Source organism: Harpegnathos saltator, unplaced genomic scaffold (genome assembly GCF_003227715.2).
Source record: "Harpegnathos saltator strain DR-91 unplaced genomic scaffold, Hsal_v8.6 scaffold539, whole genome shotgun sequence".
Classification (NCBI taxonomy): Eukaryota; Metazoa; Arthropoda; class Insecta; order Hymenoptera; family Formicidae; genus Harpegnathos; species Harpegnathos saltator.
In genome coordinates, this window is record NW_020230359.1 from 1,532,466 (window position 1) to 1,555,633 (window position 23,168).

General features: G+C 42.6%; 1 protein-coding gene across 6 annotated transcripts; it reads left to right on the plus strand.

Moving 5' to 3' along the window:
• On the plus strand, nt 1-21,291 carry PCB (Pyruvate carboxylase). 6 transcript variants are annotated; one of them, XM_025303302.1, is made up of 15 exons: nt 1-188; nt 9,751-10,003; nt 10,101-10,345; nt 11,612-11,931; nt 12,151-12,301; nt 12,861-13,072; nt 14,102-14,304; nt 14,543-14,804; nt 15,306-15,624; nt 16,849-16,899; nt 17,838-18,305; nt 18,593-18,982; nt 19,098-19,533; nt 19,660-20,056; nt 20,317-21,291. In XM_025303302.1, the coding sequence occupies exons 3-15, from the start codon at nt 10,213-10,215 to the stop codon at nt 20,563-20,565; spliced, it is 3,591 nt and encodes a 1,196-aa protein (XP_025159087.1). In that variant the 5' UTR covers nt 1-188; nt 9,751-10,003; nt 10,101-10,212; the 3' UTR covers nt 20,566-21,291. The 6 variants fall into 6 exon arrangements, with proteins under 6 accessions (XP_025159087.1, XP_011145922.1, XP_025159086.1 ...); XM_025303301.1 differs by lacking the exon at nt 1-188 and adding an exon at nt 365-431 and having other exon boundaries at nt 9,751-10,345; XM_025303298.1 differs by lacking the exon at nt 1-188 and adding an exon at nt 442-928 and having other exon boundaries at nt 9,751-10,345.
• The last annotated feature ends 1,877 nt before the right edge of the window (nt 21,292-23,168 follow it).

A 23,168-nucleotide genomic window follows, 5' to 3' on the forward strand; every position in this document is an offset into this window, starting at 1 on the left:
GCCTGTGCCAGCAGAGAGACTGGTTGCGCCGCGGCCGCGCGCGTATCGTGCATTTCAGTGCGCGGCTTAGACTTCAGCCGGACGGAGTCCTCGGCTGTATTTCTCTCTCTCTCTCTCTCTCTCTCTTTCTCTCTCTCTCCTTCTCTCTCTCTCGGCCCCTGCGGCCTTCCAGCCGACCAGCTGCACGAGTAAGTACACACACGACATTGGTCTTGTGACTTGGAAGTCGGCCGCGCGTTCGCCGGCGAACGGTCCCGGTCAACCTGGTCAACCTGCGGTTGACCGCGACCGCGCGCGCGGCGGCGGCGCCCTTCGCCGGAATTCAAATACAATTCTTCCTCTCTCCGGAGAGCTCTCTGTCCAGTGCGCCGGAAGGGCGACGACGTGGTGGTGAACGATGGTGCGGAATGATCGCGCAATGTGCGGATGTGGTATGGATGACAAGTCTGTTGTTTGGTTCCATGCGCCGCGCCGGAGGGAAATTCATTTCCCGACTTGATTACACGGTGCGGAACGGCAACCGATCTCTCACTCTCACTCTTACTACGGACACCGGACTGGTGTACTCTGGTGACACCGTCGCGTCACGTCGCGTCGCGCCGGTGCGACACGCGCATGAGTGTCGCTTTCTCTCTGCCCTTGTTTTGCCCTCGTCGAAACGAATTCGCTTACATAATTCATGTTGTAACTTGGTTGATTAACCGACCGATGTAAAACTCCGACGACGACACGCGAGCACAAGAGGAGCACGTGAATCCTAACTGTTTAGATAAATTAATTGTTTCTTACCGACACCCGGCGAGACGTATCGACGAACGATGCTGAAAAAACAAGGATGAGTCAGTGTGAGCCTAGACCGTACATTCAACGCGCACTGCTACTGTCTCTTCCATCTGCCGCTTTTCGCGGATTTTAATCCATCTTTCGTGTAAGTACTGCATAAGGCTGTCCGGCTGATCTTATGATCGCCATGACAAGCCACCTGATCCTTTCGAAGAGAACTTGAGGGCCGGTCGGAGGAAATTGAGATTTCGACGTGCTCTAATATTTCTGTATTCAAACATTCCATGATTCTCATAGCATAAAGGTGTATATGTATATGTATATATATATATATATATAATTTTTTTTTTCTTCCTCAATAATAACACATTAATGGCCGACCGATTTACCCCGATCTACCTGATGATACCGCCGTCGCAGAAATTGTCACAGAAATTACCTGTTGCGGGCAACGGTCGCGCACGAATAATTGCTTCGGCTTTGACGAAAATTAGGGGGGAAAAAATTTCACGAGCATCGGATGTATAATCGCGAATAATTGTTGGTGCATTGCGATCTCTCTCGGACGCGTTACGTCGTGCGCTGAGAGCGTCGTGTCACTCGCGCTGTGCTTTACGCAAGTGTTCGTGCAATTTGAATAAAGTCGTAGAAACATGCGCACATAGTGAGTGGCCGCAAATTTTTGCGACCGTAGCGAGCCGCCTTGCTGATGTGAGGGTCAAAGGTCTTCGAGTGCTTCGATATCAAGCGGCATTGCGGCACCCCGCGCCGGAGAAATAATCGGAGCGACGTCCTCATTGTCCTCAAAGAGAACCATACCACCAGAGTTTGTTCTATTGTATTGATACAGTGTGCTATTGTGATTATGATAACACAGCTTTCCTCTGCCGAGAATAAAAGCTGAGAAAGTTTTCCAGTAGACCGACAAAACATATCTAATTTTGTGTCCGTGAGACGCAAAGACGCGAGGGAAAAAGAAGGAGAAGGAATTGATGCGTGTTGATATGTCGATTCTCTTCGTAGTCTGGTCCGCGTAATTTGCATAACTCGTTTCCACTCGCGCTTCGCGGTACTTCGCGGCCACTTGCAATTCGGATGAAAGCAGCGAGATTATTTATTCGATATGATGCTCAATCTATATAACGTAAGAAACGTATTTGTAAACGAGTAAATAATAACAGTCAATAATAACTTTCCAGATACAAATTGGACGAAGAAATGTAGGTGTATCTTTGGAAGCATAAATTTTACGGAAACGAAAAACGGAATGAAACGGAATCTAAACGGCTTGTCGTCGTCGAGTTTAATCGAATTCTGTTTAGTCTTCTTCAAACTGCGTGTTTGTGGTGTCTCGTGGTGTCTAAGTCCAAGTACGTGCACATACAAATACACCCTTATCGCGCGATAATCGCTTGTTGTATTGTTAATTCGAACAAAGTCAAACTGAATACGTTGCACGTGTGTACACAAATGTGCCGAGGTGCCGAGGTGCCGAGGTGCCGAAGTCAGTCATCAATCGTACATTTAGGCAAATTACAATCGAGGCGCGAAATCGCTTCCCGTTCCCGTCGCTCTTTCATCCCGATGACGATGAATGGTTGTTCGGACGGGTCACATCACAAGGCAGACTGTCGGACGCGCTCCTTTGGCCGGAGGCAATTTGGAGGCTCACTTGGAGCGCAAGCGTGCACGGCGTGCGTGCGCGGAGCACTAAGCACGTGACTAAGCACGTGTGTGGACGCCGCCGCTAGTTATTTCCTTTATCTTATCCCATTGCGCTATTTTTCACTGTTGTAACTTCATAACTTGTGCAATTGTGTTTACGACACGAGCTCTGTCTTCGCATAAGCCGCATATCATAAGCATGCTATCCGAGTGCTATCTCTTCCCGTCGTCGAAGGAGAGAGCAAGGCCAATTGAATAAACGACAAATGAGCGAGTTTCTCTTTCATCCTGAGAGTTTCTCGACTCTCCGTCGGAGATTCCGCCGACTTGTGGAATCCGAAAATTGTTTAGTGTTACTTATCGTTGTATCATTTCAATCAAGGCGCCTTCATTCGTTTCCTCACAGTTCGCTGATACGACGAGTTCTCATACGACGAGTTCTTCGAGCTTCGAGCGGACGAAAGTTCTAGTCTTTAATTGACTGTCTTTCACGATTGATGGCTGCTTTAACCAGCCTCGCTTTCTGATCTCACGTACCGCGGAGACGGAGGCGATAAATCATCCTCTTCCTGCAGATTCCTCAGCGCAGCTCTCAGCGCAAAGGATCGATAATGATTTAGCATTTAGGGAATCGACCTACCTACCTACCTACTCGTGTTATAATCGTTCCTCTAAGAGTTGATGCCAAGAATTGATGCCAATGAACTCCAACAATGGTCCTTTCTGCGAAACATTCTATTTTTATTTGATCCGTTCTCGTGCACTTTGATTATATCACGCGTCGTCATATGTTTCTCCCCCGAAATACAATTTCGACTTTACCACATTACTATATTATTACGCATATATATATATATATATATATATATATATCAGTTAAAAATTATATTTATTTATAAAAATAAAGACCATTGAACTGCACAGCCACATTTCTCCCAACGGGGAAACAAGTTTGTTTATTCCCTGCAGGATAGAATTCTGAAAAAGATAACGATAAGGAAGAACTCCAAAAGAATCGGCGCCAAATCTCAAAATGACGAAAACCGCAATTGTTTTTGCATCAACCTAATATACATGACACGCATACGTGGTTTTATTTGTTTGTTTATTACTCATTTTCATTATTGTTACTACAACTTTTATCACATCGGAAATAAATATATATAAACTTTTGTATTTTCGATTTTAACGAAGCTTACTTAATATGATAGCTTTGGGAATATCATATGCTTCAAACTCGCCCCACACTGCGATAAGAAACGACTCTATGAAAATATAATGCTCGTCATGTGCCGAAGTCCAGGTCATACACACACCAGTAGACACTATACATCAGTTGTTTCTCAGACGCCACGGTACTACAGTTACTGTGTGTGTGTGTGTGTGTGATCGATACTCGAAAATATTTCATAATGTGTGTTTACGTACGTATCTACACGCGCGTTATATCAAATAAACGTACTCTCAATGCAACGTAATAACGCATTGTAATAATCAGAGAACGACTGACGATCATAACGCGATGAGAGCGATGCATCGAAAGTCTGCGTTTGTCTTGCGTTTGAATTAATTAACAATTAACATAAGTTATTGGCCGTCGCGTCACATTCGATGCGACCCGCGCGCATTGCTGCAGGCATGAGCTTGTTCAATCCACCGATTGAAACGATCGATACAAAGAAAAATGCGAAAATCACTCGTGTTATTTATATTTCGGATGTAATCATACGGGCCAGGATACATGTTGATGTTGGGTTGGCAGGCGGTTGACATAGAAATTCTACTCAATTAACTATTAAGTTTCACGCTCTCAAACCTTAAAAGATTGATGATTGGTGGAGATGAAGCCGACCTTAGATCGTCATGGTTTGATTGTTGAGCCGTTGCTCAATGCAATTATAGTATATCGCGGATATATTCGAATTCGTAAGCGTAGCGAACGGGCTTCAGGCAGTCCCTTTTCGGTCTTACACGGAGTCGTTGCAATTTGTTATCACTTTGTAATCCATTTGCGATTATGCGAAATACTTGACAACAAGGGATAAGAAATTTTCTTTGAAAAATTAGATTAGGATGACCTCCCGGTTCGTGCAAAAGTACAAAAGCCGATACAAATGAATGATGATAAAGTAATAATTCTAATGTGAAACCGCTGAAGTCACATTAGCGTTCGAGTTGAGCCAACACTCTCAAACACTTTGGCACGTACGTGTCGATCGGTCATCTGTTATTGATCTTCGCAGATCACCTGCTATTGCTATTCCACGACTGATGTGTGTTGTCGGTTTTGTCGGTTTCTCAGTGTACTATGTACACGACAACTTTAAGCCGATATTAACACAAGACGCGATGCCAATTCAGGCATTGAATTATCCACGATTCTAAGCAGCGGTCTATAATACGTAGCTTTTAGTTTAAAAGCTCTAACTTATCCTTCTGGTCAGGAACCAATGAAACTTCTGCCCGCACACACGTACGAGTACATTGCGTCATCTGCGGCGACATCTGGTGCTGGATTTTTGAAATTTGATACTCAGTATTTCGTGTCGAGAGATAGTCCAGCACCGACGTTCAGCCAGCTCCATATCCGTTACTCCGTTACCGTATTTCGAAACTCCATATCCGTCCGATCCTTTCTTTATACGTGCTTAATTGCATTATACTTCATAATTATATTAATATTTACTTCGAACTGTCCGAAATCCCTATTTAATGTTACTTAACATTCAGATTAGATGAGACGTCGTCCAACGAGTGTCAACGACAGCACCGGAAAAGCAAGAATAGTAAGTAGTAGTCTTTCGAGAGAGAAAATCAAGTTTAACTTCCTTTCACGCGTCACGCGACGTACGATAGTTACAAAGAAGAAAATGAGAAACATCTGCGATCTGCGAAAGCTGCGCGTGTTACGAACGTGTTACGCACGTGTGACGAAGAAGTCAATAGTTCACGCAATTATCGATTACATGATAGACGCCAGACGAAGCAATTCATTTACGTTCGATCGAAGATTTCGAGGCCGAGATGTCGAGATTATGTTCACAAGGTTGGGAGCCTCATAGACACTCTCACAGTGTGCTTCGATTAGGTATCGTCATGTGTCAATAAAGTTTCGCAAGTCGATCGAGTTGATTATATACACTCGTAGATGACTTTGCGAAAACGCACGTCACCGCGAGATTCGATATCGATGTAGAGAACTCCGGTAGAAATCTATCTCGTATACGTATTTTACGACTGCCTCGAGTCGTCGCGCGTCGCCGCTCCCTCCCTCCCTCCCTCCCTCCTCCCCCGCCGTGTACTACGCGAATCTATTCTTTCTTGTTTCTTTGGTCGTGGTTTGAAATAATTTAAATATGCCATACCATCGCTCCTTTCTTCCGTTTGCAGTAGCGAAGCTGCTTTTATTAGATAGCAAAGTAATTTCCAGTTACCAGCGTGGACCAGCTTACAGAGTGCGCGTGATTATGAATAGTTGTGTGTGTGTGTGTGTATGTGTGTGTGTGAGTAACGCGCAAAAGCGCCGCAGCACGCGTTTTATCAGCTTCTCGTGGTAAGTCCATTATATTACAAAATGTTTCGTTTTATTGTCCACTCGTTATATGCGTGAGTGAACTAAACCGCGAGCTAAACCGCGATACGAAACACCGATGTTCTTAGAAGGAAAACATAAATCTCGATATTTTTTAGCCGACGTTATTGCGTTGTGCATTTAATGTATATAATGACGTTGGCATTACGTGCGAGTATATTTGCTGCGAATTGCTATTGATGAAATTTCACAATATGAAATTAGTCGGAGGTAAGCAGCATAATCCTCTATGTAAGATATTAAACGGAACGTTCAGTCAACCATGTTTCTAAAGTTGACAATGCCATGCCGTATATGTCTTTTCACCGCAGACCACGATTTTTCAGTCAATTGTAGGAGGCGTGTTGGAAGGCGTAAAAAAAATTTCCATTCTCGATCGATCATTCTACATTCTTTTCACGCAAAAACTAACCGCGATGATAATGCGATATGATACGCACGATCTGTTGCTCGTGCTGTTGCATGCTCGAATAACGTTAAACCAGCCATAAATCTCTTGTTCCGTTTCACCGGCAGCATAGCGCGCAGCTGGACGCTACAAAATTCATTCATGAAACGGTTTTTCCCCCTGGGGGGGGGGGCTGACTTCTAATTGCCAAGTCGCGATTCATCATCGAATTATATCAAGCATATCGCGGACGGGTTGCCGGGTTGCTGACACTTTACCTGATATCGACAACTCCGCACGAACAATCCGCACCAGCTACACTTGTAGCTCGCTCTCTCTCTCTCTCTCTCTCTCTCTCTCTCTCTCTCTCTCTCTCTCTCTCTCTCTCTCCCCTCTCTCTCCCCCCTCCCCTCTCTCTCTCTCTCTCTCTCTCTCTCTCTCTCTCTCTCTCTCTCTCTGAAGCGTTATATCCGCGAACAAACGATAACGACAAGCGAGAGTGTCAGTAGACCCAAAATTAGTAAAAGCTGCAAACTAACTAACTCTTACTTGATGCTTTCCGTGTTTTGATCTTATCGTCATCGATCACCGCATCGACGCATGCTACGTACTTCTCATCTGAATTTTTAAACTCGTTCGAGAACCAACTCACGAATCGCGAATGATGTATCATACATCTAAGCAAAGTGCGTCTCCTCTATGCTCGTATCAAAACGATGATGAGTCAGTCGATATCTCGTCGCCGGCCGGAGGGGGGGGAGGGGTACACGATTCGACGCTATTAAATTTTCAACTTGTTGAATGGTCGTTGACCATTGATCGTTCGTCCACAGAACATAATCGTCGCCATTATGGAGCGCTAATAATGCATCATACTATTTATTCCGTACGAGTTGTCTCTCCCCCTTCCTGTGGACCTACAGCCTGCCAATTTTGATCGATTATCTGCCACGCGTGGACAGGACAAGGCCACGCAGTGGCCGCAGTTATTATAAAATCGGCGATCGTGTTGTCTCTCCCCTTTTTACCGTCGTCGGACCAGTTTGATCCACGATGCGCGCAAGTGCGCGATCTATTCTTCATTCACATCCGATACAACCGATCGTCAACAACAACAACAACAACAACGTGTCATTTGATTTATCGTCAAGTATTTCTACACTCGAGTTTTCGCGCGCAAACTACGCTACGCTCTGCTTTCGTATGCCTGCTTCGTATGACGACCGGAACTCGCGTTATACGCGATGATATTATGAGCGGTTGGTCGGCGACGTGCCAAAAATCGGAGTCAACACGATACCGTGATACGGTACTGTACACAGTTATATCACTTTATTGTGCTAATCCAGATACGTTTGTCGTTTGGCCGATGTTGCGTTACGCTCAATGCCAATCGCAGCACGATTAATGAGTCAAATTGGCGGAGGCAAAACTTTGACAAGCGGTGCATGCTTTGACCTTTTTTTACAACTTGATTCGCTCGCTAATTTTATTTAGTCATTTGTAGAGATAGAGGAGAAACGTGAGACCGGTTCAGGGATAGAAACAAGCGACGATACGAATAAAACATTTAAGACATTGCAAAAGGACGATTAAGAGATTTTAACTCGAATCATCTCGTGTATTTCCCAACTTTAAATAAATTCTTCGATTAATTTCTTCGTATTCTCTTAGGAATTAGAAACACACTTTAAACCACAACCGCCGTAGGATCCGCGAGTTCAAACGAAATTCTCTTATCTTATCGGTATATATGATATAAAATGAATTGAATAGTTTTTACGAGTGTTACCGACATGCACATTACCGATCGAATTCATCGCATACAATCGCATTACTGATCTAAAACGTGAATAGGTGTTTGCCACAGAGAAATTTAGGCAAAATCATTCGATATCGATATAATCAGTACAAATTAACACGATATATACTTTCATAAATTAAATATTTATAAGAGTAAGAAATATAATTTTTTACAATATCAAGAACACGGTGATACTTTACACTTACATATATTCTTGTCACGTTTAACAGGAAACTTATAGTATATACATGCCCTCCCCCCCCGCCCCCCCCCCCCCAATATTTAGAATGTACGTCAAGAAATATGGTATAATGCTTTTAAGACGTAAGAGAAACAGTAAGAGAAGCAGTGAGAAAGAGGCGCAGATAATTTAAAATTCACATTCATTTATTAGCAATCCAGCGAGTCAGAAGTTCATCCATGTTAACACGTCGACTGACTGATTCCTATGTTTATTTGGACGTTGAGCCGGTAAAGTGGATAAATCTGATTCCCGCTACCAATTGATTGAGCAAACTGCTATATTTCTGGCACTTCTTATCTCTCCAATTTATTTGGAGAAATTTCATATTAACATGTCGCTGATTACGCTTACGTAATGGGCAAAGGAGACACAACATTCTGTTGAAAATTGTAATCAACAGTACGTATTAATACGGGACATACATACGTGAGATCGTGATCGTATTATCTCTCATGCTATTATCCTAGTAATAACCACTTCAGTAATAATGAAATTAAATCTAATAAAATTATATTGAATACACTATATGCTATATAATTAAGGAATAATTGTTATATCATAATTTAATACTGTATTTATATAAGATATGTATAATTATGATATGATTATAATAATTATATTAAACATCTGTCATCTATGTATACTCTGCCCAAAAGAATTATGGCATAGATAATTTAGTGGCCAAAAATTGATTGCCAACTTTGATTGGCGATTACTTACTTAACGCGAAAAATTATTGTAGACTAATGACTTTTAGTTCAAAATGAAGCTTCAAGTCTCTACTTTAAGAATGTATCTATCTCCATTATTTGCACGCGATGCACCCCCCTACCCCTGTAACCCCTGACATCTGAGGGCATGTTTGGTGTACTGAAAATTGCAAAGTTTCGACGGAATGCACGGACGTGCGTGGACAATTTTTTTTTTTTCGGGCCATCATTGACGCCATCATTGCATCGTCATAAAGTTCAAATCTTCCCCTTCAATTTGAAACAAAAGTGGAGGCGCTACAATTTTTTTTCGCAAAGTTACAGCCCTTCAAAAATATCGTTGTTTTTGGCCTTCGCGGGCCAAGTGTGCATGGCGTGCAAAAAATGGAGATACATTCTTCAAGTAGAGACTTGAAGCTTCATCTTGAACTAAAAGTCATTAGTCAACGATAATTTTTCTTTGGCGAAGTAATCGCCAGTCAAAGTTGGCCAATTTTCGGCAATAAATTATCTATGCCATAATTCTTTGGAGCAGTGTGTATATATATCAATTGTTTGTTCCAGAAATTGTGTGGCCAAAATATTTATGGAGAGACAACCCTCCTTCTTCTTAAGGAACAAAACATCGTGACATTTTAAGGCATACGAATGTCGAAAACGAGCATCGACTTTTGATAAACCGGAGATTCATAAATGCTGCTGGAGGACATCACAGGAATCAACTGGAATCTCTTGTCATCTCTTACCGAGCCTGTTCGCAGAGAAACAGAAGGAGAGAAAATATTTCATAAGCGTAAAACTTAGTCACAAAACACCGGTGCGGCCTGAAAACCTTATCGATAACGATAAAACGAAAAGTATTTGTTTCGTTCTTCTAGGAGAAATAAGTATTTAAACACTAGCTAAATCCGTAGTTAAATCCAAGTCTTCGTCAGCGTCATACATACAGCGTCTCATACGCTCATACGCTCATCGGGAGAAAATCGTGAATTGGAGACGAGGAGAGCCAGCCAGACAGCCAGCAAGATGCAATCTATACGTGCTCATCGAGCGTTGGGCCAACATAAGACCGCGCTGCAAATATGGAAAATCGCCGCAAACAGCTTCAGCACAGATGTGGAATTCAGACCGATCAGGAGTGTCCTCGTCGCCAATCGAGGTAACGTGTGAAACGTCACCGTTCATCCTCCGCGACCGCGAAGTCGACGCGCAGGATTCTCCTTGAGAAGCGGAATTGCGCTCTTATTCGCAAGGGTCGTTAGAAGCTTGGAAGGAGCTAATCTGTCCTGTCCCACACGCACACGCAGAAGCGTATATCTCGCGTTGTTACATTTAACGTACATTACTCGATACAGTAACTTTTCCGTAGAGCTAACGGATCTGCTTGGGGCAGAAGAGGGGCGAAAAGAGACTTATCTCATGTAGAAGACTGATAAGACAACGCGCGATGTTGGGTTACGTACGAGTGATTACGAGTCTGCTCTCGATAACGCAGCGATAACTCATTAACGGCGCTTGTTGACGTCAAGCAAGCTCGTTGCAGTCGTAAACACACTTACAGCATTATCCGCATTTTGTTTCATTATTCATTTCATTTTATCGCACGGATCAATATTCATCGATGCGAACACAACGACAAGCGATCGCTGCGTCAGATCGTTGCGAATTCGTTCTTTCCCTCGCTCCGTCCTACTTTTTCAGGACGCGGTGTATCACGCGGTGTACTGCCTTACGCTTGTGCAATCGTACTGCGATGAGCGCATCGGATCCCCGCTCTTCGGATTAGATCTAGCACGCTTTCCAGATAATTGCCGTTACTTTCATCGGACCGTCGCGCCGTCGAGTCGCGCGATGCTCGTGATACGACTCGTGATTAATCGTTTGACGTTACGTCAAACGGATTATCGGATGCTCGCCTGTTGATTTTCGTAGGGACAAGGTCGCGCGCGATTAATTGAGACGCGAGACGATATTAGCGCCCCGATTTAGCGCGCCGAGCCACGTAGAGTACGAGTAGTGGCTCTTCTGGTTTAATTAAGCCGCGTGCGCTCAGCGTGCGGCGCGCTCGATCCGCTCTCGATCGATGCGATATCCGATACAACATAGAGACAGATGAAAAATGTATTCGCCCATTCATCTATTCTCATCTCTCTAGAGTCGCGATCGCAAAGATAGAAATTCGCTCGCCTCGTCTCGATATTTATTGACTCTCGGTAGCTTCAATAACGCCGCCACCAAAAATAACACCACCGGCAATTGCTCGCTCGAGCGAACGATATCCTGGTATCCTGGTTTCTGATCGTCAGATCAGTCAAATCGAAGAAAATCAGAGCTTCCGAATCGAGCTTCCGAAGCGAGCGACCGAAGCGAGATCCCTTCGGCGCGGGCGGCTTCGCGCCGAAATCTCAATGTGCGACAATTTCAGGGGAGATCGCCGTTCGTGTGTTCCGCGCCTGCACGGAGCTCGGCATCCGCTCGGTGGCGATTTACTCGGAGCAGGATAAGATGCAGATGCACCGTCAGAAAGCAGACGAGGGCTACCTGGTAGGTAGAGGGCTACCTCCGGTGCAGGCTTATCTGAACATTCCCGAAATTATTCAAGTCGCCAAGGAGAATGACGTCGACGCCATACATCCTGGCTACGGTTTCCTCTCGGAGAGATCGGACTTTGCGCAAGCGGTGACTGATGCTGGCATCAGGTTCATCGGACCTAGTCCTAAGGTTGTCCAGCAAATGGGGGACAAGGTAATCTCATGCTTTCATCCCGAACTCTGTCTCTCTCTCTCTCTCTCTCTCTCTCTCTCTCTCTCTCTCTCTCTCTCTCTCTCTCTCTCTCCACCTCCCTCCCTCCCTCCCTCCCACCCTCCCTCCCTCCCTCTCCCTCTCCGACATATAAGTATTTTGGTAAATGGTATATGGTATACAGAGGATATATTATACATATTCGATATACATACATGGCAGGTAGCTGCCAGACAAGCTGCGATTGCTGCCGGAGTGCCTATTGTACCGGGAACGGACGGTCCAGTGACAACTTCGGACGAAGCAATGGAATTCTGCATGAAGCATGGCTTGCCGGTTATCTTCAAGGCCGCTTACGGAGGAGGCGGACGAGGTTAGTGCAGGATATCGGGGTTCAGGTTTCGCCCTTGTCTTGTCTGAAGACAGAAGGAAAACTTACGATTTACAGCTATGCAGAGCTCACGATTAAAGAGACTTGCACGTAAAGACTTGCACGTTCCTTAGCTTATCGAGTAGTCCGTTCCAAGACACTGTGGTCTCATTTATCGCATAAAATTATTATCACTCTATTAAATGAACAGATTACAATTACAAATTAAAAGCTACACGCAAGTAGGGAAAGAGTGTGGCGAGTGTCGCTGAGTCGGGCGCGACTAAAGCGACGCTTCGTTGCTTCGCCGTTGTCGTTTCCGTTTCCGCAAGCTGTCCGTGTAAATCGCGAAAAACCGTGAAAAATACACCCCATCGTTTCCCCGTTAAATAATGTAGCGGAAGTAGCTAGTGTGTAGACCAGCGCGCTGTTGTGTCGCGAGAAGCGATCTCTGCGCACAAACCTGCGCGTTTGCGACAGGTTGTCTCGCTATTCGCGAAATGACACTACATTCCGTATGATGTAACATTTTTTGTACAGAGCATCGCTTGTTGTCTCACAGGTATGAGAGTCGTAAGACAGATGGAAGAAGTACGCGAGATGTTCGATCGCGCGTCTTCCGAGGCTGCGGCTGCCTTCGGAAATGGCGCGATGTTTATCGAGAAATTCATCGAGAGACCACGTCACATCGAGGTGCAATTACTCGGCGACCATGCCGGCAATGTCGTGCATTTGTACGAACGCGATTGTTCCGTCCAACGTCGTCATCAAAAGGTATTCGAATCGAAACTCGACTGATTTCCGACATCAATTTCGATGTCGGAGCCCGCAGAATTCTGGCTTACACATGGAATGACGTTGAGACATCTCTGTTTTCTCTCTCTCTCTCTCTCTCTCTCTCTCTCTCTCTCTCTCTCTCTCTCTCTCTCTCTCTCTCTCTCTCTCTCTCTCTCTCTCTCCCCCTCTCTCTCTTTCTCTCTCTCCTCATATTTCTCACTTCTACTCGCATAATTTTTCACTTGGGAACTACAAACACGTTTGATATTAATGTAAATGCTAAACTTGCGTAAACTTGCGAGGAGAAAAATATTTTACTACTGATATGTCTCGAGCAGTTAACTGCAACTGTAAGCGTTTTACTTTCCGCAAACAAGGAGCAAGGTTACGACTCATTCGTCGCAAAGTACGTTAAAAAGAGAGACTGTAGAATGCGAGAAATCGGTGCGGTGGTGTCGTGTGCGCGAGATATGTCCCAAAATCAAGACGATCAAGAAAATTTCTCATATGTAAATCATTATTTTATTAATTATTTATTAATTTGTAGTCAGTTGGTCGTCGGTATAACAATCGGTCGTCCCGATATGTCGATACAATATGTCCGCGCGCGCGAGCAACATTCTATCGACAATTTTATCAATTACAAATTAGAAGAAGCCGACGTCTCCTCCTCTGGGAGGAGGAAAATGTCGCTCGAACGCGAATGGCAAGCGCGCACATTCACTGCGGTTTGTCGTCCGAATATGCGTTTGTCTCGTCCGAAACGAGGACACTGACGCAACCGCGTCACGGGAGAAATTCAAGGGTAGCAGCGCACAAATACACAAAGTATATTTGCAAATTAATAATAACCGCTCGGTTTCGGCGCGACTCAATCGGCTTGGTGCGCCTCCAAATTGTGAAAGCTACGCATGATATAAGCACGTAGATAGATAGAACGACGATCCGAAGGATCTCATCAAGCGTCAACGTTCCGAAAGCTCCGCCGTTGAATTTTAAACGACACTCTTGTAAAAATCGCCGCAGGTCGTCGAGATCGCGCCAGCGCCAGCGTTGTCGGCCAAAGTCCGTGAAAAAATGACCGAGCACGCTGTCAAATTGGCAAGACACGTCGGTTATTCGAACGCCGGCACCGTAGAGTTCCTGGTCGACGAAACCGGAAATTTCTACTTTATCGAGGTCAACGCCAGGTTACAGGTCGAGCACACAGTAACCGAGGAGATAACTGGGTGGGTAATGGGACTGGGATTTCACCCAAAATTCGACAAGCGTCGTTTGCGTGTTTCCTCTTCTCCGTCTCATTGTTCTTCTCCTCAATTTGTGGTTTACGTGCTTGGTTCACGATCACGAGTATCAAGAGTGAGCGTGCCTACCTCGCACACAATACGCACGCAACACTTTGTCAGATGCTTTACGTCGTTTGTTAATTTTTATTTTCATTCATGTCGTTTTCCTTCAACCCTTCAGGATCGATCTCGTGCAATCCCAAATTCGGATCGCCGAGGGCATGACATTGCCGGAGCTCGGTATGACGCAGGAAAAGATCATACCTCAAGGATTCGCGATACAATGTCGTGTGACCACGGAGGATCCAGCCAAAAACTTCCAGCCGGATACCGGGAGGATAGAAGTCTTCCGTTCCGGCGAAGGCATGGGCATCCGATTGGACGGAGCCTCGGCATTCGCCGGTGCTATAATTTCGCCGTATTACGACTCACTTCTCGTCAAGGTAGATTGTCTATGATGACTACTCGGCTACTCGGAGTATGAAGTAGATAAGTACTACGTGCACTAACTGCACATTATACTCTTCGTACAAATCATGAAAAACAAATATGGCCATTTTTAGCTCGTCGTAAATCGTTTACAAAGTCAGTTATATATCACTTATATATATATATATATATATATATATAATTTTTGCTAATTCATAAATATAAACAACAAAAGCATTTCATAGAAGAAATAATTCTAAATAATTATAAATCACATCGTGACCAAACATTGTTACATTGTGTGTGTGTGTGTGTGTGTGTGTGTGTGTGTGTGTGTAAAAATCATCGCAACCCAAAGCTGAAAGATATCAAGCACATGAAAAGTATACATGAGGAATGCATGAAAAATGTGACAAATAACAGATTGAATGCGGCGACGAAATGTTCACGACATCTAAATGTTACATGATATCTATATCTAACTAATGTTGATAACGAATAATCTGTTTCGTCAGGTGATCGCTCACGCCGGCGATCTCCAGTCTTCCTGCGCCAAGATGAACCGCGTTCTTCGTGAATTCCGTGTGCGCGGGGTGAAAACGAATATACCTTTCCTGCTGAATGTCCTGGAGAATCAAAAGTTCCTCAACGGTATCGTCGATACGTACTTCATCGACGAGAATCCTCAGCTTTTCCAGTTCCATCCGAGTCAAAATCGCGCACAGAAGCTGCTCAATTACATCGGCACGGTCCTGGTGAACGGCCCCAGTACGCCATTAGCGACTCAGCTGAAACCGGCGGATATCAAGCCGCATATTCCACAAATTGCACTAGGTACTTATGACCGATCACCTATGAATAGAGCAATAGTAGTTTGGGACAATGGTGTATGAGGATTCATCTTCGACTTCGACATTTGGTTTCATTCAAGCGAATCACTTAAATACACCTACTGCATCTTGGTGACGCAAAGTGTCATTTTATTTGCATCAAGTAAACCTTAGGCTACGCGTAGAAAATTTAGTTGAATTCAGATCCACAGTCAAATCTTAATCTTAATAAGCAAGACATTTCGCTCGAGATTATGCAAGAAAATCATTCCTAATAGGAATAATTAGGGCAGAAAGCGTACGAACAATATACTTTTATACTTATCGGTCAACAAAACGGTTGTCTTTTCTCTGTTTTCTTTTTTTTCTCTTTCATATGAATAGGATATCTTTAACTATATATATACCTTTCTAAAGAAGAATCGATCCAAAATTTAATCGTACGGTTAACTTCGGGTTAATGTCTCAAGATGATAATTTACGAGATAAAATTTTAAACAAAGATATGATTCTGATTCAAATAAATATTGATACGATAGTATGACAACAGAGAATTTTCAAGAGAAACATACATACGAAGAGATATTTGTTATTATTTTTATGGATTTACCTATTTTCGATGAAATTTTTCATTTTTATGGAATATCCTGCGAAATCTTAATTTCGATATTATAGAAAACAATGGATAGATATCACGTGTTCACTTAACGGTAACGATAAATTTTTGCTTTCTCCCAACATTTAAAGGAGACTTTAGATTAGACCGTTAAAATTTTTATTGTGTATTCTTTTTCTTTTGGTTTCTTAGTAAAATTCAAAATTATTACATCACCTCACATTGGGCTCATTGCACACTACGCGAATTGGTAAATGACGAACTCACGAAGTGTGTCGTCATACGTCTCTATTATTGTCACCCTCAGTTTAGTTTTAACAAATAACAATAATCAAAGCATGACCGGTATTTCATCTTCTCTCATTTCATGCACAATTAAAAAGGTTCATTCGTAATTAAAATCTTATTGATGTATCATCACCATGCGTTAGTTATAAATGGGATAATTCGAGACAAATCCCAAATATCTTCGACTCTCGAAGATTTATTTAGCCATCATATTTCCACGCAGTGACTTATTTCTATATATTTTTCTTTTAGATATTAAATTTCCGTTTGTAAACTTTATTGTTTATCGCATGCTTTTATCTTTTTGTTTGACAATTTTTTTAGACTTTGCTAAGCTTGCAGCAGCGGAAGAGACCAATGATCCTGACGCACCAGGTATGGTTACAGTACTATGTCGAATTAACTTTTTCTTTTTTTTTGTTATTTTCGTGTTTATACTAAAATCTAGTATTGTACACAGGTCGTGAAGACAAGTTAAACATGGGTACGAAGCAAAATTTTATGTGTTTTCGATTTGCTTATTTTCTTTCAGATTGGCACAAACCTCTTTACCGGGATTTGATATATATAATTTTCAGTTTTTCCAAATTTGATTTGTCACTTAATCCAATTTGTATAAATTCTAACCTTGATATATCTATGGATAAGCAAATGTGCATGTGCGCGCGCGCGCGCGCGTGTATGTATGATATAGAATAATATATAACTGCTATTAATATTAATATAAATATATACATTACAATATATAAATTCAAATAACAACATTAATTCGGAAACGGGCCCTTTAAACTTGCGTAGGCTTTAGTTGTAATGTCATGTATTATTATCGCTGTTTAAATTTTGACAACTATATTGTAAAACGGTCTATTCGACTGGCTCAATCGTTCATACTGGCTTTATACAAAAAAAAAAAAAAAAGAAAAAAGAAAAAAGAAAAAATTCAGAAACGCTCTTTGCTTTTGTTTCAATGCGCAGCAAACCTTGAAATTTGTTCATATTCCAGATTGGAGAGCATCGAATAAGAAAAGACGTTTGATTTAATGCCATATAACTTGATAGTCAACGACGAGAATATCTTTTAACATTTTAGTCAACTCATATGCCTTGCCATGTGTACAAGTATGAGCAATAAACATGATCAATATTTTCAAATGTCAGAAATAACATTTTTTTTTCACTTCTCGTATGTATGTACAGCTTCGTAAAGCATTTGCCAGCAGTATTGATGAAAAGCTTGCACAAGTAACGAGTAACGATCGCTTCCTTTGAAAGAAAAGGATCAAGCTAATCTCTCCTTTGTTGCGGCCTTTCAGATATCCTGGATCCTCCGAAAGGATTCCGTCATATCTACAAAGAACAAGGACCAGAAGCTTTCGCCAAGGCCATTAGACAGCACAAAGGTCTCTTACTAATGGACACTACGTTCCGCGATGCTCATCAGTCCCTTCTAGCGACTCGTGTACGTTCGCACGACCTGCTGATGATCTCTCCGTTCGTCGCGCACAAATTCAGCAACCTCTACTCGCTGGAGAACTGGGGTGGCGCGACCTTTGACGTGGCTCTAAGGTTCCTTCACGAGTGCCCTTGGGAACGTTTGGAAGATATGCGCAAAGCCATCCCTAACATTCCATTCCAAATGCTTCTGAGAGGCGCTAACGCTGTCGGATATACCAACTATCCCGACAACGTCGTCTTCAAGTTCTGCGAACTGGCTGTGAGGACAGGCATGGATATATTCAGAGTATTCGACTCGCTCAATTACCTACCAAATCTCATAATCGGTGAGTGCTCAAACGTAAGAGATTGAAAATCACATTGAAGATAAGCATTTCTGTCCTGCCCATTTCAATTTATTGTAAGGCATTAAATAATAAAGAATATAAATATGTGAGAGTCAAATTTCTACTTTTGCGAATGGTTGAGCTCGAATAGAAAATTACCACTTCGGGAGAAGCTATCCGAGAACTTTTACCACGAAGCTATGACAGCTTGAGACAGAGCTAGAGCTATGTTAATCTCGAAAATGTTTTCTCGCAACATCTATCATCGAGCTCAAACATTCCCTCAGGTATGGAGGCGGCTGGAGAAGCTGGAGGTATCGTCGAGGCAGCGATTTCCTACACAGGCGATGTAAGCGACCCATCGCGCACCAAGTACAATCTAAAGTACTACACCGATCTGGCGGACGAGCTGGTCAAAGCGGGCACGCACGTCTTGGCGATCAAGGACATGGCTGGATTGCTGAAACCTAAAGCAGCCGGAATACTGATCGATGCCATCAGGCAGAAGCATCCGGACGTGCCGCTTCATATACACACGCACGACACCGCTGGGGCTGGGGTGGCGTCCATGTTAGCCTGTGCCAGAAGCGGCGCCGATGTTGTCGATGTTGCCGTTGACAGCATGTCCGGCATGACCAGCCAGCCATCTATGGGCGCAGTCGTTGCTTCTCTACAGGGTAACGCTCAGAAAGCGCGTCTATTTTCCTACCTTCCTGCTGCCTTCCTAGCCTACACTACACTAAGGCACTATACGACGGCCTTGAAATTTTGCGACTGCCAATGCGATTGCAGGGACCGACATTGATACAAAGCTGAATCTGCCCGATGTCTCCGAGTACTCCGCATACTGGGAACAAACGAGAACGCTCTACGCGCCCTTCGAGTGCACAACGACGATGAGATCCGGAAACGCAGACGTCTATCTCAACGAGATTCCTGGCGGTCAATACACCAACTTACAATTCCAAGCTTACTCCCTCGGTCTGGGCGAATTCTTCGAGGACGTGAAGAAGGCGTACAGGCACGCTAATCTCTTGCTCGGTGATATCATCAAGGTCACGCCGAGTTCCAAAGTCGTCGGCGACCTGGCGCAATTCATGGTCCAGAACAAGCTGACCGCCGAGGATGTTCAGAACAAAGCCGAGGAATTGTCTTTCCCCAAGTCGGTAGTCGAGTTTCTTCAGGGTGCTATCGGTGAGCCCCACGGAGGGTTCCCCGAGCCGCTCAGGTGAGATTTTGCCATACGCAGCGCGACGCGACGCGACGCGACGCGACGCGACGCGATTAGATTATTCTTCAGCATTTTCACCTTCACGTCAAGCCTAATTCGCATTTATCTGCAATCTGTTCGAAGGTCGAAGGTCCTCAAAGATATGCCGCGCGTGCAGGGCAGACCAGGTGCGAGTCTGGCGCCGTTGGATTTTGTCGCCTTGAAGAAAGAGTTGCAAGAATCTCATCCGCACATGAGCGAGAAGGACGTTATGTCGGCTGCACTTTACCCGAAAGTAACGAAAGACTACTTGAGTTTCAAGGAACAATTCGGCCCGGTGGACAAACTGGAGACCAGAATTTTCCTCACAGGAGCCAAAGTAGGTGAGGTATTCGACGTTACGATCGAGAGGGGCAAAACTCTGGGTATTAAAACCCTGGCTGTCGCTGAGGACCTCACGAAAAATGGCGAACGCGAGGTGTTCTTCGAGATGAACGGTCAACTGCGATCGGTATTCATCAAGGATAAAGAAGCTGTCAAGGTAAACACTGCTGTTCTCCAACTGTTTTCACACTTTATACACTTGTTGCCTCGATCAGGTCAATCAGGTTTTCAATCTGATGATCGAAGCAGGATAAAAAAGGTCAACGACGATGGCTGAAGTAACAACAAAATTACAAAAACAAAAAGAAATCGAAAATTCGAGAAATCCAAATATGATCGAGAGAGAAATTCAGAGTCGACTGAACGCAAGTCAATTTCAATAGAGGCACAATACAAATTCTCTTATTCCCTACGCAGGAACTTCACGTGCATCCCAAAGCGACGAAAAGCGACAAGAACCAGTTGGGTGCGCCGATGCCCGGCGAAGTAATCGACATCAGAGTGAAAGTGGGTGATACCGTAGAGAAAGGTGCGCCTTTGGTTGTGCTATCTGCCATGAAAATGGAGATGGTTGTACAGGCACCTAGAGCAGGAAAAATCAAGAGTCTTGACATCAAGCTAGGCATGAGACTGGAAGGAGAGGATCTCGTTCTGACATTCGAATAGGCTGTCTTTCTCTCTCTCTCTCCCTCTCCCTCCCTCCCTCTCTCTCTCTCCCTCTCCCTCCCTCTCTCTCTCTCTCTCTCTCTCTCTCTCTCTTTCTCTCAAGAGAGAGAGAGAGAGAGAGCCTATAACGAGACCGGCCGTCTCTGGAAGAAGAAATTTGCAACTGCACTCGAACACACGAGATATATTTATTGCGGACACTGTCTGTACCTCGCGCAGTGATGCGTGTGTACATGTGCATGTGTCGTGACAGGTGATGACAGGTCAAGATTTTCAGAAATCTCCACCGTACGAAAACTTAAATCAATATCTTTGATCTAGCGATCAATGCGATCAATGCGATCAATGTCCTACAGTCGCGATCGAAACTGCCTGAAGAATTAATGCTGAATATATGACCTAACGATGACTTGAGCAAAGAATTTGACGATAAATCGTTGCAACATTCTCGATACAACAGCTTTCGAAAAAGGTTTTGGTACGATCAATTGGTGAATTGCATTTTTGCCAGATAAATTCGCATCTAAATACAATCGTACGAGACATACGTTGTTCTCCGTTTTTACGTTCTAAGATATATTACAGTGTAAATAACACAACTGTCCCGTAGAGATAATACAGAGGAATGCAATTTACTCGATTTACCTGAATAAAAAATCGATGTGCCCCCTAGAGGGGGAGAAAGAGAGAGGGAGAGGGAGAGGGAGAGAGAGAGGGAGAGGGGGAGGGAGAGGGGGAGAGAGAGAGAGAGAGAGAGAGAGAGAGAGTATTTATATAATATAATTATAATGTAAGGAATTCAGAAAAATTCTTCGTTATTATTCTCGGTACTTCAATGTATGTAATGTAATATGAATGTTAATGCGTGCATATTACATATAAAAATGATTATACCTCAGTACGCTCCGCTATAAATGTTGGTGATGGGCAATATACAAAAGAGCGGAAAAAAGATTTGAGTGTCTTCTTAAGCATGATCCTATATTAATTATAGTGTATATACATACATAAGCGATTACCCTGCTAATTTAATTACGATATCGAGCGAACAATTTCACGAACTATTTAGCAAGTGGAAAAAGATTCAGGGAACAAAGACGAGAATATTCTCGTGAGAAGCTTTGTCTCTGTCTTCAAGATCAGGATCAAATGTTATATCTTTCCATCTTACATCTTACAATCAATTATTAATCGCGTTTAGGGAAGATTTTACTCCTTTATAAACAAATACTAATACAAACTTTTACTAATGCTCTTTCTTTCTTTCTTTCTTTCTTGCTTTCTTTCTTTATGGATTTTGTGTAATTATTAGGTAACTTTTTATTCAGATTTGTATGTAAAAGTTGTATATGCATGTGAAACAATATTATACACAAAATATACATTTGATAGGAAAAATAATAAATTACCGATAAAAAAATGTATGCCGATTTATAGCGCAGCTGTGAATTTTGCACGTAGGCATAATATATCCATATATAATTTTTGGAAAAAAATTATGCAACAAATTATATGTTTTTTCCCAAAAGTTATGTATTACACTATTAGTTGTTACGTTTTATAATGCACGCATGTGAAATTATGTTTTATTCGTATGTCGTGTTTAGATACATTTTTAATTTTATTTTAATGTTATCTGTAGCAATTTTATTCTCATTCTTCCACTCGACAATAAATTTATTAAAATATTATCTAAAAAGCAGGAAAAAATTATGGAAAAAGAAATACTTTACTGACGATTTACATATTATATATATTATGTTAAATATTTTCTCATATTAAAAATGTTACATTTAAAATTTTGAACTGAAATATATATTTTTTCGAGAAACGCATGTGTTCTTCATTCAATCGCCTTGATATCGATCGTATCTGGCATAGTGTTGATCATAAAAATTGACACATCTTTTTAACATACTTAAAAAATCGGGTACGACCAGGAATCACAGGACAGGACTTTAGGGGACCATGGTCAATCAGACAAGTTGTAAAGTGTTCTGTAAAATTTGAAACTGAGACGAACGGAGTGTATCCATTTATTATAATAACCCATCATATACTCGAAAGGCGGAGATCGTAAAGAAGTTTCCATGATTCACTGCAAATATGCGAAAACGTGGCAATAGATTCGTGATTTTTACGTTCGGGCGTATACAGGTCTTAAGTGACAAGTGGTAAGAGAATATGTCACCGAACGTCAACAAATATATATGTATATATATACATGTGTGTGTGTGTGTGTGTGTGTGTGTGTGTATATATATTTAAAACATTGTATAAGTTAACATTTCTGACTAAACTTTTACCGGCGGGGAGGGGGGAGGGTTTATCGAAATCGATACAATATAATGACAATATAATTATATCCGTACTATAAATATGAAATATTGATATATACATATATATATATACACACACACACACACACACACACACACACACACACACACACACACACACAAACAAACACACATATGTGTATATATATATATATACACACATACATACATCATAATCGTAATAATTCTGCTCTGATATAATTAGCAATATCTGTCCGAACGATAAAGAGAATATTTTTTTTGTCTTTTGATAAAGTTCCTCGA